Source organism: Gekko japonicus, unplaced genomic scaffold (assembly GCF_001447785.1).
Source record: "Gekko japonicus isolate JY-2015 unplaced genomic scaffold, Gekko_japonicus_V1.1 scaffold1436, whole genome shotgun sequence".
Classification (NCBI taxonomy): domain Eukaryota; kingdom Metazoa; phylum Chordata; class Lepidosauria; order Squamata; family Gekkonidae; genus Gekko; species Gekko japonicus.
In genome coordinates, this window is record NW_015171546.1 from 439,026 (window position 1) to 457,428 (window position 18,403).

Genomic DNA, 18,403 nt, shown 5'->3' on the forward strand with positions numbered 1-18,403 from the left:
CTGGGAAAAACAACAAACTCCTGCCTCTCATATGGCTATCAGAGGCACCAAAAGTCCAGCCAGACAGGGGCAAATAGCGAAAATTTGAAAGTTTTCTCTCCCTTCCTTCATTTTTCCTGAGGAAATATAGTCCCAAAGCAGTTTCTTCCTTATCTCCATTCAAAGGCCCTAAATATTTAAAGAATAAAATCTCAGTAGGTGTTCTACTTCTTCTTTCACAACCTCTGTCTCTCTCTGTCTCTGTCTCTGTCTCTGTCTCTCTCTCTCTCTCTCTCTCTCTCTCTCTCTAACACTGGAACAAACACATCCCTTTCAAGGAGGACTGGCTAAAGAAGCAGCCAGTGAATTGTAAGATGACACGGGTGAGGCTAAGGTGGTCCAGGAAGAGCTTTCCAGGAGAATATGGAGAGGGGGGGGGGGATGTGATGGCATGATGAACAGAGAGGGGAAAACTGTTGCAAGCAGAGGGAGGGGGCATCACAGAGCCAGACAGCTGTAAGCAGGGGTCATTTCGTAGAAAAAGAGCTGCAGGAGCTCATTAGCATAACTCATTAGCACAACTTATTTGCATATGCCACACACCCTGACATCACCGGAAGTGCGTCAGAAGGCAACACCCACCGCTCAGGCTCCACTGGACTGTTTTGGATTGCTAGCTATTGGGGGGGGGATGTGCCGATCTGTCCTCGCCGAGGAGGGAGAGTTTGTACCTGAATAAAACTTGGTCTTAAAGCTGCTCTTTTTCAAGGACAGCTCTTATCAGAACTACGGCTTGCCCAAGGTCATCCAGCCAGGTCCAAGTGGAGGAGTGGGGAATCAAACACGGTTCTCCCAGATTAGAGTCTGCACACTTAACCACTACACCGAACTGGCGGATGTGTAGGCAAGCAAGAAGGAGCTCCTTCCTGTATCTGTTACTGAAAGGGCCCCCACTCCTCTTCCTCCCAGAGCCTCAAGGGTTCCGTTTCTTATGCACCGATACGAGGAGTCCCCAGCATGGTGCCTGTGAGAGCCGTGGCGGCCACCACATGTTTTCAGGAAGTGGATGGGGCCAGGTAGGGCTCTTTCCCAGCAAGGCTTCTGGTTGACTATTGGGAGATTTGATTGGCTGTGCGGATTTTTTAAATGTTGCTTTGGCAGCAGCTGTCACCACAGCACAAGGATCCGCACCAGGCCTATAGCTACGATGGGGCTTTGGGGGGCTCGGCCCCTTTCTTAAAGGCACAGCCCCACAAGTATTTCTCCTGTAAATTCACCCCCCCCCAATCATTTTAAAAACATTTTTAAAGGTGTGTGCTCCTTTAAGCAGAGTGTGGTGCTGTCGTTGACTTAAGTCCCACACTGAGCAAGGGGGTTGGAGTGGGTGACCTCTAGGATCCCTTCTAGCTCTGTGTCAAGAAACTGGTCTCCTGTCAGAGTGTTTTTCTGCCTAAGTTTCAGCTTTCTTGACTAGAGAAGTCACCCCTCCCCCACCTGCTGGCTTGTTATCAGAACTGTTGCTTGGGCCGACGGAAGTGATTAACTTGCAGCAGCAGAGAACTGTCATCTAAAGTGGCTGACAGCTTGCAGTTTAGAGATCTATCCTGGTAACCGCTTTCTATTGGCTAAATGGCTTTTCTCTCTGCACTGAGAACTCCCGCCCCACTAGGGAAAAAAAATTGCCCCACAAGCCACAACATCCTGACTACGGGCCTGATCTACACTGTGTTACTGAAATGAAGCTGTGGCAATAATTTTGTGGCTGGCTCCGCCTCCTGCGACAGCTTTTTTTTTTGCCATGCCCATGATGCCATGTCAGAATTCCAAACGTGCCCACAGGGTCAAAAAGGTTGGGTACCCCTAACTTATACCCTGAGCCAGGGGTCATTTCCTGCGGGAGCTCACAGGAGCGGAGCTCTGGCAGTAAGGAGCCCAGGGGGCAGGCACATGCAACAAGCCCCACCCCCTGCTCCTAGCAGCCCTCAATTGGGCCACGAGGAGCAAGAAGCAGCCAGGTAATTTGCAGTGCCCCCCCGCCCGCCTTCAGGTACAAGCTCTTTCTCCTCTGTGAGGGCAGATCTGCGAATTCCCCTCCCCTCCATAGCTAGCAATCCAAAACAGTCCAATAGCAGCTTTAAGACCAGGTTTTATTCAGGTACAAGCTCTCCCTCCTCTCTGAGGGCAGATCTGCGCATTCCCCCCCCCCAAAAAAATAGCTAGCAATCGAAAACCATCCAGTGGAGCCTGAGCGGTGGGTGTTGCCTTCTGACACACTTCCGGTGATGTCAGGGTGTGTGGCGTATGCAGATAAGTTATGCTAATGAGTTATGCTCAGGGGTCTTGTTGTAGAAAAAGAGCTGCCGGAGCTCATTAGCATAACTCATTAGCATAACTTATTTGCATATGCCACGCCCCCTGACATCACCGGAAGTGTGTCAGAAGGCCCGGCTACTTACCCTCCTGCTTCATCCTCATTCCCAAACGGAATGAGGATCGAAGCAGAGGGCGGGGTAAAGAAGGGGGCGGGGCTTCACCACGTGACCGCCCCGCCCCCTAGAGGTTCTCTTCCGGAGCTCCGTACCTGAGAGCTCCCCCCCGACTAGAGCCCTGGTTATGCTAATGAGCTCCTGCACCTCTTTTTCTACGAAATGACCCCTGCCCTGAGCCCGAGATCCCTGGTCTTCTGACCCACCCTGACCTTTTTCTTTTCCTGGCCTGTGCTTCACTCGAGTACCGGGTCATTTCACCCCTGCTGGCAGAGAAGAGAAACTGTTGCAGCAGGGCACTTCGCTGCTACAGAAAATGTCCGTCCTTTCTCAGAGTTTTCAAGTGGGAAAGTCTAGCCCTAGCAAAAGAATGCATTTCAAGCCCGTGTTGGCTGGGAGGCAACCTCACCTCTCCTTGGTCTCAGCAGCACGGTCCCTCTGGCGTCGGTTCTTGAACCAGTTGCTGACCTGGGTGGTGGTCAGACCAGTGGCTTCAGCCAGCTCCCTCTTCTCGCGAGGGGATGGGTAGGGGTTGTGGATGTACCATTCCCGTAACACACTCCGGGATTTCTCCTGAGTTGAAAGCAAAGGGTGTGAAGAGAGGCATCGAACTGAGCATTAAACCAGCTATGGAGGGTAGGCTGAATCAGTACAGCTGTGCATTTAAAAAACAGAACTCAAGATAAAGATAGAATTCAACAAGATCTGGACACAGTGGGAAAGTGGGCAGATGTGAACAAGAAGAAGAAGAGGAGGAGGAGATTGGATTTATGCCCCGCCCTTCACTATCCAAAGGAGTCTCAGAGCGGCTGACAATCTCCTTTCCCTTCTCCTCCCCACAACAGACACCCTGTGAGGTAGGTGGGGCTGAGAGAGCTCTGACAGAAACTGCACTTTTTCAAGGACAGCTCTTATCAGAACTATGGCCCCTTCCAACTCTGTGATTCTATGATGCTAAGATTGATTCATTGGAGGGAGAAAGGCATCTCCCTGTATGTACCTGTCATAATTCTGATCATCGCCATCCTTAATTCTCTCTTCCCCCCCCCCCCTTTTAAACTGAGTGCCTCTAACTCTTTATCTCATTGATTCACCTTGGATTCATTACGCACTTTCAGTTTAACCTCCAGCACATGGTGGTGGTGAGGATGAAATGGAGGAGGGGAGAAACGTGTGTGTTCCCTCGGAGGAGAGGAAGAATAAAAATGTGACACACATTGACCTTCCTGTACCTTTGCTTTTCAGCTAGTGCAACTAGATTACGAGTCCCCCACACGGTGCCCAGGGGGAGAGGGTCGCCAGCTCCAAGTGGGAAAATACCAGGAGATTTTGGGGGTGAGGCCCAAGGACAGTGGGGTTTGGGGAGGAGAGGGGCTTCAGTGGGGTAAAATGCCATAGAGTCTATCTTCCAAAGTGGCCTTTTAAAAAAATTATCCAATGCATCTTTAGTACAGCTGATAGGATGTTGTACCCAGCAGAGGGCAAATGACAGTGTTCTCTTCTTCACTGTGCTCCCAAAGAACCATCAACCCTGGCTTTTATTTCGTTTGTTTTGACAGGGGTCATTTTGTAGATAAAGAGGTGCAGGAGCTCATTCGCATAACTCATTCGCATAACTCATTCGCATATGCCACACCCCCTGACATCACCGGAAGTGTGTCAGAAGGCAACACCCGCCGCTCAGACTCCACTGGACTGTTTTGGATTGCTAGCTATTGGGTGGAGGGGGAACGTGCAGATCTGCCCTCGCAGAGGAGGGAGAGCTCGTACCTGAATAAAACGGGGTCTTAAAGGTGCCACTGGACTGTTTTGGATTGCTAGCTATTGGGGGGGGGCGTGCAGATCTGTTCTCACAGAGGAGGGAGAGCTCGTACCTGAATAAAACTCGGTCTTAAAGGTGCCACTGGACTGTTTTGGATTGCTAGCTATTGGGGGGGGCATGCAGATCTGTCCTCACAGAGGAGGGAGAGCTCGTACCTGAATAAAACTCGGTCTTAAGGGTGCCACTGGACTGTTTGGGGGCCCGGGGGGGGGGCTCTGCAACGTACCCGGCTGCTTTTTGCTCTGACTGAGGGCTGCTGGGAGCAGGGGGCGGGGCTTGTTGCATGTGCCCGCCCCCTGGGCTCTTTACTACCGGAGCTCCGCTCCTGTGCGCTCCTGCAGGAAATGACCCCTGGTTTTAGAATATTTCTATGCTGCCTCTTCAGAGTCCTGCTCCTCTCTTTAATTCATATTCTTTAAATTGTATGTCTCGTTTCTGGAACCCTGAAGGCTTGACTGGATTTCTGTAATTGGTGGGAGGCGAAGGAGACGGTCCCTGAGTGCTCTCGGTGAGACTGGGGGACACAGGGGTAGGGGAGAGGGAAGACCATTTAAAAACTAGAAAGGAGGGATTTCCTTTATGTGTGTGTGTATGTGAAAGCAGCAGCTTTCTCTGTGCCAGACATCCACGGGGGCTCGCCTTCGCTTTTCCTCTTCGTTGCACTGCTGCGCCCTTCAACAAGCAATATTGGGAAGAAATTCGACAGAAGTGTGAGGAAACATAACAAATTCCTGCCTCTCGTATAGATATCAAAGGGATTTAAAAACCCCTTCCAGAAGGGGACCAATAGTGAAAACCTAATGTTTTCTCTCCCTTCCTTTATGTTTCTTGGGGACATACAGCCCTAGAATCATAGAGTTGGAAGGGACCTCCAGGGTCATCTAGTCCAACCCCCTGCACGATGCAGGAAATTCACAAATACCCCTCCCCCCCACACACACACACTCAGTTACCTGTTCCACTCCCAGAAGATGACAAAAACCCTCCAGGATCTCCAGCCAAACTGGCCTGGAGAAAAACTGCTCCCTGTCCCCAAAGTGGCGACCAGCCATTTCCCTGGGCGTGCAAGAAAGGGCCACAAGAGCTAAGCACTGAGGCGACCCTTCCTGCCCTCCCTTCTCGTGATCTGCCCAAGTTCACAGAATCAGCATTGCTGTCAGATGGCCATCGCGCCTCTCTTTAAAAACCTCCTGTCCCAAACCAGTCTCTTTCTTATCTCTGTTCAAAGGCCCTAAACATTGAAACAATAAAATCTCAGTAGATGTTCTGCTATTAATTTTATTACGGTCTATATAATTTATCTAAGTGCCCAGATATGTGCCTGGCTACGAGCTCTTTTTGTAGCAGGAACTCCTTTGCATATTAGGCGACACACCCCTAATGTAGCCAATCCTCCAAGAGCTTACAGTAGCCCTTGTAAGAAGAGCTCTGTAAGCTCTTGGAGGATTGGCTGCCTTAGGGGTGTGTCGCCTAATATGCAAAGGAGTTCCTGCTACAAAAAAAGCCCTACCAGAGATACAGGCACCAACTTCCCAGAGTGTGGAAGTGACCCAGGTTCACTTACGAGGTTATACAATTAGAATAAGAATACGGAGTCCTGAGCCAGGCTGTTAAGGACAGGACAGTTTTGGACCTCGTTAATTCATAGGGTCACAATAAGTGGAATGATTTGACAGCACACACAAAAGGGCTTAAGGAGGGGACAGAGCTTGATAAATAAGAAGCAAGGCTGAAATGGCGGCCGCTGGGTAGCTGGAGGCAATGCTCCCTCTCAGCTGTGGAGTCTTGTGAGCAGAAATTCTACTTTGCGAGCGACTGGCATTAGAGTCGTGAGTGAGTGATCTGGCCGCTGCATAAATTAGCTTGCTCCGGAGCCCGCCTTCCTGAGCGAAGACAAAAATGTGCGCGCCGGAGGCTAAAAAACCCGGCGAGCCGGCTCACACTAACTCAGCTTAGAGGGAACACTGGCTGGAGGCAGAAAGCGCCAAAAAGGTACTTCAGGGGAAAGCCTGGGAGAATAAACAATTTTACTTATTTATTGGATGTTTATCTGCTGCTTCTTCCCTCGCTTAAAGTGGTTTACTCGAAGAAGGGGGGAAAGACACCGATGTTTTAAAATCACACAAAATGCAAAAACGCAAAATGACCAATACTTCAGCAAACGTCACATAGCTGTAGCAGTTAAAAACGACGTGCTGTGGCCAGGTAAATTCATCTTCGTTACCAGAGGCCACGTGAAATAGATGCATGTTGCTGCCCGTCTAGAAAGCTCTTAGAGGCACAAAGTTTCTTAGGAGAGAGGGAGAAGGAGAAGCGACTAAGGTGTTTTGTGGGGGAAGGTGTGTGTGTGTGAAAAATGTGTCAAGATACTGCTTTTAAAAAAAAAATCAAGTCATTGATCTACGTGATACTTCAGCATTTATTACTTTTCGAGATTTGTACCTTGCCATTCCTCCAAGGAGCTCAGGTGGTGGGCATTCATTGCCCCCCCCCCAATCTAGTCCTGTGCAGTAATTACGCCCAGAGCTAATTACGTCGCTAAGTGAGCTTTGTGGTGGAGTGGGTTTCCCTTGTCCTAGTCCAACAGTGTAAGACTAAGAGAAGCCAAAAATGATAGGTTTCCCCTCAGAAAAGAAGAGGAGGTTGGATTTATACCCTGCCCTTCACTCGGAGTCTCAGAGCGGCTTACAATCTCCTTCCTCTTCCTCTCCCTCTCCCCACAACAGGTACCCTGCAGCGCTCCCTCTAAGCTGTGGAGTCTTGTGAGCAAAAATTCTACTTTATGAGCTACTGGCATTATTTATTTATTTTATATATTTATTATTGTATTTCCATCCCGCCCTCCCCACGAACGGGCTCAGGGCGGCTCACAGACAAGGGCAACATATGCCAATATAAAACAATAAAAGCAGATAAAACAGCATATTTAACAATAATAAAGTGCTCAGTGATGTTACCCAGTTAATCACATCAAAATGGTGACCTACAGATGTTACCCAAAAGCCCGTTTCAGCGGTACTAATCCATCGGAACACTGTGGCTAGATCTTTATAATGGGCCAGATCTTTATAATGGGCCATCCCATTACCTGTTATTGCCACAAGATAGTTGTTGTTGGTGGTAGTAGTAGTGGCATTAAAAATTGTGAGCAAGCGATTTGGTTGCTGCATCAATTAGTTTGCTCTGGACCATCCTTCCTGAGCCGAGATGAAAGTGTGTGAGCCGGAGGCTGAAAAACTGTGAGCTAGCTCACACTACCTCAGCATAGAGGGAACACTGCCTGTGAGGTAGGTGGGGCTGAGAGAACTGCTCTTAAGAGAACAGCGACTGACCCAAGGTCACCTAGCAACTGCATATGGAGAAGTGGGGAATCAAACTCGGTTCTCCCAGATTCAGAGCCCGCCGCTCCTAACCGTGACACCAAACTGGCTCTCAAGGCACTGAGAGTGTAAGCTTTGACAAGGGTGAGACAGAGGAAGTAGGGCAAGCGTGACCAGGTGAATAGGAGCAAGTAAAGACATCCGTACTTTGTCCTTTTCAGCCAGGGAGGAGTTTAAAAGGAGAATGAAGAGCACAGCTTTGGTTGGCTGGGCAAGGAGACAGACCAAGTGGGAGAATGAGGGATGAGGTGGCAGAGAGGCCTTTTGTGGAAAGAAGAGAGAAGACATAATAGAAGGAGGCGGAGAATGTTAAATGTATTTCTGGGGGGATCTGGTGTCCACGCAGAAGGCAGCGAGGGCCGTTGCAGAAAGCTCACGGAGAGGTATGACCCATTAAGACCGTGATGGAAAAGAAAAAGAGTGTTTCAGTGGAGCCGTTCTGAACTGACTGGAAAAAGAAAGCACGCCAGGAGGAGAGAAGGTGAGAGAGGGAAACACTGGAGTTGGTTTAGGGGAGACTGATCATCCAAAATACAAGCACTCAGCTTAAGGTCTTATTTGCAGAACTCGAGCCGTGAACGTTTGCAAGAACAATCGTGTGGGTTTTGTGCCCATAGATCACAGGGCGCTCGGCAAAAGTCTGGTGAGGACTCTGCACCTGCAACCCAGAAATCTGCAAGACCCTTCAAGGGAAGCATCACGCTGGAGAGCCTTACCTTGAAACAGTAACTGGTCTCCTCTCCATCCCAGATGGTCCGAGGCAGGGGGAATTTGCGCCTCACCCTATATTTCCCCACAGCTCCCAGTGGCCTGCCGCGCAGCTTCTCCGCTTCGACGTAGTGGGCCTTGAGCCACAACTGCTGCAGCTTGGGATGGTTGTGTGGCGAGAACTGGTAGCTCTCCAGGATCTTGTAGAGCTCCCGGAAGTTGCCCCGGTGGAAGGCCACCACCGCTTTGGCCTTGAGGACGCTCTCGTTCTTATGCAGGTGGTCACAGGCCGGCAGCGACCAGAGGAAGCGTCCGAGGCGCTCAATGTTGCCCCCTTGCTGCAGAACTTCACACACGCAGGCCACTTGCTCCTGGGTGAAACCGAAATTCATGGCTGACGGGGACACGGGTTCGTCCTTTCGCGAGGAGCTCCAAAGCGGCGCAACTTCTTAAAACCAACCTAGGAGGGTTCACAAACTTGATACACCTGTTAGAAGGCCCCACTGGGAAAAGCAATGCCAGTTCTGATGGTTTTCCCGCAGAACCTGTTTGCTACGGCTTTGCCTCTTTTTGGAAAGAGAACGAGATCTATCCTGCTACGGCAGAGGTGTACAGGATGAGCGGGAAGCGATTCCTCTGTCTGACAAGTTCCTCTCCGGAGTGACCATGTCCCCTTCTTTTCTCTCTCTCTCTCTCTCTCTTTCTCTGTGCCGTCAGGACTCCTGCCTGTCTTCTGGCTCTAGAGACAGTGGCCCCAGTAGATGTCTGGGGGTATCGGTTACAGGCCCAGCCCACGCAGGCTGCAGCTGTGGCCAGCCATTGGCCGACTTGTGCAAGGCGAGCGAGAGAGAAAGGGAGACTTTTGCCGCCGTCACCCTTGGATGGTAAACCTTTTTCTGCCGAGGGGGTCATCTGGGTGGGGAAATGTGAGATGCCCCCTACAGAAGGGGGCACGGGGAGACGAGCAGAAGAGGAAAGGCCCTGCTTCCTGCCCATGTCTCATCAAGCTTGCCCTGTTTGCTATCCAGGGTTTGCGCCTTTTTGCAACTTTTCACTTGGATGCAGCGGGTTGCTTCTGCGCCACTGGCCACGCACGGGTGGCCTAAGCTGTGGAGTCTTGTGAGCAAAAATTCTCCTTTGTGAACTTCTGGCCTTAAAGTTGTGAGCGAGCAATTTGGCTGCTGCATCAATTAGTTTGCTCCAGAGCCATCCTTCCTGAGCTTAGACAAAAATGGGTGAGCCGGAGGCTAAAAATCTGTGAGCTAGCTCACACTAACTCAGCTTAGAGGGGACACTGGTGGCCACCGCTTGTACCTAAGAATCCTGCCCAGCCCCTCCCCCTTCTCCAGCTTTTGACTTTCCCAGCAGTCATCATCCAAACACTTTCCAAGCTTATTCTAGTGACCCATGAGGTTAGCAAAATAGCATTATTTTTTTTTTAAAAAAAATCTACTCTTTCGATCTGTCCTTTCCTCAGACTTAAAAGGAATCCAACCCTGTTTCTTCGCCGGTTCTCAAAATCCCGGAGAAAGACGTTTCGTCTCTTTCAAGGGGCTGGTTGATCTTGCACGGTGAATGCTTTATCTCCCTTTTGTTCTTGGCCCCGCCAGGTGACTAATCAGCCCCCAAACCAGAACGGCTGCCGCCTTGCCTTGCCCCCTTACCTCTTCCCATGTGGAGGATCATGTTTCCCACCAAGCGGGCAGCCACTCACAAGACAAATAAGCTGTCACAAGGCAAATGAAAAGGGGGCCTTGTGCGGCAGCCAGGAGAAAGCAGCATTCCTTGCAGCGAGGGAAAGTGGGAGAGACGCGATGCTTTGGGGAGCTGGCGGGCGGGCGGGGGGAGCAGGTGGGGCAGAGGGAGATGAGATACAGGCACCAACTGCACTCCCACCTGTCTGGGACGTTCTGTTGCAGCTTGTCAAATGGGCTGGGAAGTGTGGGGCGTATGTGTAAGGATTGTGCTTAACGATTCTGAAGCCTGTATAGATTGTACAGATGTGTACCTGCTTTACTCTGGTTTCTGCCCCTTTTACCCCCGGAAATTCCACTGAACCCACCTTGGCTTTGAAGCCTGCTACAGGGGAGGGGGGCTGTGGCTCAGTGGTAGACCGTCTGCTCGGCACGCAGAAGGTCCCAGGTTCAATCCCCCCCCCACTTCTCCAATTAAACTATCTGGCTGTAGGTGATGCGGAAGACCTCTCCCTGAGGGTTAGATCATCTCTTGGCATGCGGAATATCCCAGGTTCAATCCCCACCATCTCCAGTTAAAAGATCTGGCAGTAGGTGATGTGGAAGACCTCTCCCTGAGCGTTAGATCATCTCTTGGCATGCGGAAGGTCCCAGGTTCAATCCTCACCATCTGAAAAGATTCGGCAGGAGGTGATGTGAAAGACCTCTCCCTGAGGGTTAAATCATCTCTTGGGACGCAGAAGGTCCCAGGTTCAATCCTCACCATCTGAAAAGATTCGGCAGGAGGTGATGTGAAAGACCTCTCCCTGAGGGTTAAATCATCTCTTGGGACGCAGAAGGTCCCAGGTTCAATCCTCACCATCTGAAAAGATTCGGCAGGAGGTGATGTGAAAGACCTCTCCCTGAGGGTTAAATCATCTCTTGGGACGCAGAAGGTCCCAGGTTCAATCCTCACCATCTGAAAAGATTCGGCAGGAGGTGATGTGAAAGACCTCTCCCTGAGGGTTAAATCATCTCTTGGGACGCAGAAGGTCCCAGGTTCAATCCTCACCATCTGAAAAGATTCGGCAGGAGGTGATGTGAAAGACCTCTCCCTGAGGGTTAAATCATCTCTTGGGACGCAGAAGGTCCCAGGTTCAATCCTCACCATCTGAAAAGATTCGGCAGGAGGTGATGTGAAAGACCTCTCCCTGAGGGTTAGATCATCTCTTGGCATGCGGATGGTCCCAGGTTCAATCCTCACCATCTGAAAAGATTCGGCAGGAGGTGATGTGAAAGACTTCTGTCCGGGATCCCGGTGAGCCGCTGCCAGTCCGAGTAGACAATACTGACCTTTGACGGGCTAATAGTAAGACTCACTATAAGCAGGTTCACGTGTCCATGTGTTGCCTGCACAATTCCAGGCCTATGTTTACATTCATCGGGGCTAGAAGCTTGGCTAGAAGCTTTCGTTATAGCCGAGCCCAGCTTTTGAACACTCAGTTCCGCACCCAATAGCAGCTTTGGCACTCGCACCCATAAGAACATAAGAGAGGCCAGTGTTGGATCAGGCCAGTGGCCCATCCGGTCCAACGCTCTGTGTCACACAGTGGCCAAAAATACCAGGTGCCATCAGGAGGTCCACCAGTGGGGCCAGGGCACCAGAAACCCCACACACACTCACTGTTGCCCCCCCCCCCAAGCACCAAGAATCCAGAGCATCACTTGCCCCAGACTGAGAGTTTCTATCTATACCTTGTGGCTAATAGCCACTGATGGACCTCTGCTCCATTTGTTTATCTAATTCCCTCTTGAAGCCGTCCACTCAGATCTGGCTAGGTGACTTCCTTGGGCCTTCCGGTGGCAAGTACACAGGCCATCTTTCTCCCTCACTAGATCTTTGCACCTCCTCAGTTCCTTTAGCTCACCCGTTCTTTAAATTTCTGTCGTGGCTTTCCATGTACCATTCTTCTTCTGCAACTGCCATGACGGCAGGGGTTAAACTCCTCCTAATGTAGACTCCTCCTGATCATGCCTCAGATGGCAAACCCCCCCCCTACCTTCCCCCCCTCATTCAGGAGCTGAGAAAAGCCCCCCCCCCCAAAGGCTCCCACCCTGGCCAGTGTTGCTTAGACAGCCATCTGAGTAACACTATCCAGCCTGGATCACATTACTTCTTCCCGGCAACGCAGAGTCCCTCGGCCTCCCAGGGTAGAGCTTTTGTTTGGGAGCAGATATAGCATTAGATACAGCGGTCTTTGTGGAAATTTCACCAAGGAATCAATGCTCCCCCTGCCAAATCCTTGTTACTTAGTAGGAGGCCTGTGGGTCTAGGGACCTTTCTTGCAAGACCTATTGTTTTCGGTGGCCACCTACCTTGGCCATATGTGCTGCATCATCATAGAATCTTAAGAGTTGGAAGGGGACCTCCAGGGTCATCTAGTCCAACCCCCTGCACAATGCCGGAAATTCACAAATACCTTCCCCCACACCTCACGTGCCCCCTGCTCAATGCCATGAAGAGGGCAAAATGGAAACAAAAAAACCCCACTCTCCAGGATCCCCGGCCAAACTGGCCTGGAGAAAATTGCGTCCTGACCCCAAAGTGGCGATCAGCATTTCCCTGGGCGTGTAAGAAAGGGCCACGAGAACTAAGCACTGAGGCAGCCCTTCCTGTCCTCCCTTCTCGTGATCTGCCTTAGTTCACAGAATCCGCATTGCTGTCAGATGGCCATCTAGCCTCTGTTCGAAAACCTCCAAAGGAGGAGAGTCCGCCACCTCCCGAGGAAGCCTGCTCTACTGAGCAATTGCTCTCAGGAGAAGAAAACTCACTACGATAAAACATAGTGAGGCTGCGTGTGTGTGTGTGTGTGAGAGAGAGAGAGAGAGAGAGAGAGAGAGAGAGAGAGAGAGAGAGGGGCCGGCAAGACACGAGTGACTCCCACCGACAAGTGCCACCAAGTTGCAACCAACTCATGGTGCCCATTCATGGAGTCTTCAAGGCATGAGACAGTCAGAGACGGTTTGCCATTGCCTTCCTCTGCAGAGCGACCCTGGAATTCCTTGGTGGTCTCCCATTCAAATTCCGATGCCTTGAAAAGGGGACGAAATACCCTCAGAGAAGGTATACCTATTGAAGGTTAAATCAGGATTGCTCAGCAGAACCTCCACATTCAGGTGTAATGTACCTCCGAGTGCCATATGCTAGAGACAGATCTCTGTGCGTCAGGACTGTAGCCAGGAAATTCTGGTTGGTGGGACATTGGGAAATCTGGGGGGGGGCGAAGGCGGGGGAGAACTTTTTGCACTTAAAAAAACAACACTCAGTGCCCACACAAGGGGGGGAGCTGCAACTTCCCTGCTCTCTCTCCCCCCCCCCCTTGGGGCGGGATTTTTGCCACCTCAAAGGAGGACTTTTTTTACTGAGCGAAGCAGGTCCCGACCAGTGTTCCCACTAAGCTGAGTTAGTGTGAGATAGCTCACAGTTTTTTAGCCTCCAGCTCACAGATTCTTGTCTTCGCTCAGGAGAGATGACTACAGAGTAAACTAATTTATGCAGTAGCCAAATCACTCACTCACAACTTTAATGCCAGTAGCTCACAAGGTAGAATTTTTGCTCACAAGACTTCACAGCTTAGAGGGAACATTGGTCCCGACCCCTTTGTGCTAGCCGGCTGTGGCGGGATAAACGGCAGCTCTTCTTTGGCTCCATCTCTGCCCTACGGCAGGCAAGCGGCTTCCCACTGCCCACTCCGCTTTTTCCCTCCGCTGGCTGAGGCAACGCACCAGTCCCAGCCCAACGCTCCCTCTAAGTGGTGGAGTCTTGCGAGCAAAAATTCTACTTTGTGAGCTACTGGGGCATTAAAGTTGTGAGCAAGCGATTTGGCTGCTGCACAAATTAGTTTGCTCTGGAGCCCTCCTCGCTGAGCTGAGACAAAAACGTGTGCGCCAGAGGCTAAAAAAACTGTGTGCTAGCTCACACTAAGTCAGCTTAGAGGGAACACTGGTCCCAGCCTGCCTGCACAGGGGGGAACCACCTGCCGTCCACTTCAGCCTTGTGGCCAGCAAGACGGGCTCCTCCCTGGCACGTTCATGGGGAGGGAGGATGGGTGGAGAGAGAGAGAGGAGATGGAGGAAGGCGAGGTCACGGGTGCCACGACCAGCAAATCATGAAAAGACACAGAAAATCAGGCTATGGGCAGGGGGCAGGGCGCAACGCAACTTTCCTGAATGTATACCAAACTGAATATTTAAAAACAGGGTTTCTAGCAACAGGACTTGTGAGGCAGGGCTGTTGCGTCAGGGGGCGTGGCCCCGAAATGCCCCACGGTCGCTACAGGCCCGCTGGGCATTATCTCCATGCTCTGTTCCAGAGCGTTTGGAAGCAACTGGCTCGTGAATGAAGCGGCATGTCAGATTACAGTAATGCGTTCTACATGCAGTTGGTCCAGGCTTGTGATCGGGCTGGGTAGTGATCGTATCACCCGTGTTCCAAAAGATCTGCACTGGCCACCCGTCGGTTTCTGGGCACGATTCAGAGCGCTATACATTGTTTGGGCAGGGTATGTGAAGGACTTCCCGTACTGTCAGGCCCGCCAGTTAAGATATGTCTCTCAAGCCCTGCTTTTTCTGCCTCTGGCTGCAGAGGTGAGGCAGGTGGCAACCACAGACAAGCCTTTTTCAGTAGTGTCCCCCTCAGTTTTGGAATGTCCTCCCCTTTGAGGCTTACACGGTTGCTTACCTTACTGTCAAGTAAAGCAGGTGGCAACTAGAGACAGGACTTTTTCAGTGGTGGCCCCCTCACCTTTGGAATGTCCTCCCCTTTGAGGCTCACATGGTTGTCTACCTTACTGTCAGGTAAGGCAGGTGGCAACCAGTGTTCCCTCTAAGCTAAGTTAGTGTGAGCTGGCTCACAGTTTGTTAGCCTCCGGCTCACACATTTTTGTCTCAGCTCAGGAAGGAAGGCTCCAGAGCAAACTGACTTATGCAGCAGCCAAATCGCTCGCTCACAACTTTAATGCCAGCAGCTCACAAAGCAGAATTTTTGCTCACAAGACTCCACAGCTTAGAGGGAACATTGGCGGCAACTAGAGACAGGACTTTTTCAGTGGTGGCCCCCTCACCTTTGGAATGTCCTCCCCTTTAAGGCTCACACAGTTGCCTACCTTACTGTCAAGTAAAGCAGGTGGCAACTAGAGACAGGACTTTTTCAGTGGTGGCCCCCTCACCTTTGGAATGTCCTCCCCTTTGAGGCTCACACGGTTGCCTACCTTACTGACAGGTAAGGCAGGTGGCAGAGACAGGACTTTTTCAGTGGTGGCCCCCTCACCTTTGGAATGTCCTCCCCTTTAAGGCTCACACGGTTGCCCACCTTACTGTCAACCAGGCCCCAGGCGAAAGATGTTTTTCCACTTAGGCTTTTAACTAAGGGGTCATATATCTTCTTTCATCTGTTTTGTGCTCTGCTCCTAGCCTGAGAATTGTTTTACGGACTTAATTTTCTTAGACGGCTCAGTGATTGCTTTGTGTTGCTTTTAGGCCATGGCTTGTTTTTAGTATTGGTCACTGATGCGGTCTTTAGGCTTTTATGCTGTCTTTATGCTGTGGGCTGCCTCAAGCGTGTCTCTGAAAGGGTGGCAAATAAATTCTTTTAAGACATAAGAACCATCAGAAGAGCCCAGCTGGATCAGACCAGTGGTCCATCTAATCGAGCATCCCGTCTCACACAATGGCCAACCAGTTCCTCTGGAGGTCCAGCGACAGGGCAGAGAGGCAGAGGCCTTCCCCTGATGTTGCCTCCTGGCAACGATCTGGTATTACCATGGCCTATTCAAAATTTGTCCGCACGTGGTTTCCGTGGCTGCAGTATATGACAGAGGCAGAACATCTTCCTACTGATATAGCTTACACTTCTTGGCTTTTCTTCTCGCTACTCTAGCTCTTTTTTACGTACAATGAAACGCACACAGAATTCTTCTATATCGGAGATCTAGCTCTAATCTAGTCCTCATGTTCTCCTAATTGACAACGGCAGTGCAGTTACCAGCATTCCTTACCCTTATTTATTGGTTGCTGAAGGTTCGAGAGTGTCAGAATGGTTTCTACTGTTAAATGATTAGTTTATAATCCAACTTGATCCTCTTGTTGTTGCTTGTTCAATGCTTGTGATGTTTATTGTTGTAAATGATTGTTTAAAAATGAATTAAAAATATATTTTTAAAAAAATGTTGCCTCCCGGCACTGGGATTCAGAGATTGACAGCTTCTGAACGTGTAGCCACTGACAGACCCCATGCATCTATCTAATCCCCTTCCTGTGGCCATCACAACATCCTCTGGCAGCAAATTCCACGTTTCAATCACTCTCTGTGTAAAAAAGTATTTCCTTTTGTTGCTGTAGATTTTCCGGGTTGTGTGGCCGTGGTCTTGACATTGTAGAACCTGACGTTTCGCCAGTAACTGTGACTTGACACAGCGAGCGCTCCCTCTTTCTGTGTTATACCTCTGAGGATGCCAGTCACAGTTACCGGCGCAACGTCAGGTTCTACAATGTCAAGACCACGGCCACACAACCCGGAAAAATCTACAGCAACGAATGAACTCCGGCCGTGAAAGCCTTCAACAGGATTTCCTTTTGTCTGTCCTCAGTCTACTGCCCGTGAGCTTCACTGCATGCCCTTGACCTTCAGTCCGATCCACTAAGACATTTTTCTGAAGTTCTTGTAATACAGTGCCCTGAGGACAAGAAGACACTGCATAGAGCAGGCGAAGCAGAGATGGCAGTATTAAGAATAGCAGGTTTGCAGCCAGCATGGCTGGCTTATCCTGGAATGTACGTGAAAGTACAGCCCTAAATTTTGTACTGTGTCTTGGTCTGCCCATCTGCAATTCCCCTTTGCAGTCTTGGCTTCTCACCATATGTTCCTGGGTGTTCCAGCAAGTGTAGACAAACTGCTTTTAAGAGACCACCATGGTATGCCCCAAATAGAGGGCACATCACCTCATCATGTACAACAGCCACAAGCTGTGGAGGGACACTAACTGTTCCACTACTGATGATCACATGTTCAGATCTACCTGTGCATCATTAAAATACTAGACTTAAAATAAAACAGAATCCATTAAAGGCCAAGATTCTTAGGATTCTAAACTCTTTGCCCAGTATTTTTGCTAGGGATTCGCTCCCAGTGGATGTATTGATGGCCACAGGCAGTGTGTCCCTCTAAGCTGAGTTAGTGTGAGCTAGCTCACAGTTTTTTAGCTTCCAGCTCACACACCTTTGTCTTGGCTCAGGAAGGGATGGCTCCAGAGCAAACTAATTTATGCAGTAGCCAAATCACCTGCTCATAACTTTAATGCCAGTAGCTCAAAAAGTACAATTTTTGCTCACAGGACTCCATAGCGTAGAGGAGACATTGGCCACAGGCATAGATGGGTTTAAAAGGAGATTAGATAGATTCATGGAGGAGAGATCTATCAGTGGCTACTAGACATGGTGACTAAAGGGAACCTCCACATTCAGAGGCAGTCAGCCTGTGAATCCCAGTGCCCGGAGGCAACATCAGGGGAAGGCCTCAGTCTCCATATCCTGTTGTTGGCTTTCCAGAGGAACTGGTTGGTCACTGTGTGAGACAGGATGCTGGACTAGATAAAGAAGAGATTGGATTTATACCCCGGCCCTTCACTACTCGAAGGCATCTCCTTTCCCTTCCCCTCCTCACCACAGAAACCCTGTGAGGTAAGTGGGGCTGAGAGAGCTCCCTCGAGAACTGCCCTTGAGAGAACGGTTCTGAAACAACTTGTAACTGACCCAAGGTCACACCAGCAGCTGCATGTGGAGGAGTGGGGAATCAAACCTGGTTCTCCCAGATTAGGAGTCCGCGCTCCTCACCACTACACCAGACTGGCTCTCTCGGACCACTTGTCTGATCCAGAAGAGCTCTTCTTTATGTTTTTTTATCAGCTTCTAAGTTTGTGCAGCAAGTATAAAATATATAGACAGTCGTGATTTTCTTTTTATATATTGGAAAACTGCAGTCCTTGGATATATGTTAATAAACCTGTTTGAGATCCCCCACCCACTCCCCAAAAAGTTAGGTAAGTTGCCATCTATTATCCTCTCTTCCTCTTCACTACTCCCTTGAGCAGGGGTCATTTCCTGCGGGAGCGCACAGGAGCGGAGCTCCGGCAGTAAGGAGCCCATGGGGCGGGCACATGCAACAAGCCCCGCCCCCTGCTCCCAGCAGCCCTCAGTTGGGCCACGAGGAGCAAGAAGCAGCCAAGTAAGTTGCAGAGCCCCTCCCCCGGCCTGCCTTCAGGTACAAGCTCTCCCCCCTCTGTGAGGGCAGATCTGCGT

At 50.4% G+C, this 18,403-nt stretch overlaps 1 protein-coding gene across 1 annotated transcript; it reads right to left on the reverse strand.

Annotated features, from left to right (window-relative positions):
- Positions 1-2,870: 2,870 nt before the first annotated feature.
- On the reverse strand, positions 2,871-8,767 carry LOC107117546 (homeobox protein six1). The gene is made up of 2 exons (XM_015419683.1): positions 8,384-8,767; positions 2,871-3,038 (listed from the first exon to the last, which is right to left on the reverse strand). The coding sequence occupies exons 1-2, from the start codon at positions 8,765-8,767 to the stop codon at positions 2,871-2,873; spliced, it is 552 nt and encodes a 183-aa protein (XP_015275169.1).
- Positions 8,768-18,403: the final 9,636 nt, after the last annotated feature.

Bases quoted from the DNA above. Each gene is read 5' to 3' on its own strand.
- LOC107117546 (XM_015419683.1), bottom strand. From the start codon at position 8,767: ATGAATTTCGGTTTCACCCAGGAGCAAGTGGCCTGCGTGTGTGAAGTT. The intron at 3,039-8,383 runs GTAAGGCTCTCC...CTTTCAACTCAG, and splicing joins AGACCAGTTACTGTTTCAAG to GAGAAATCCCGGAGTGTGTT.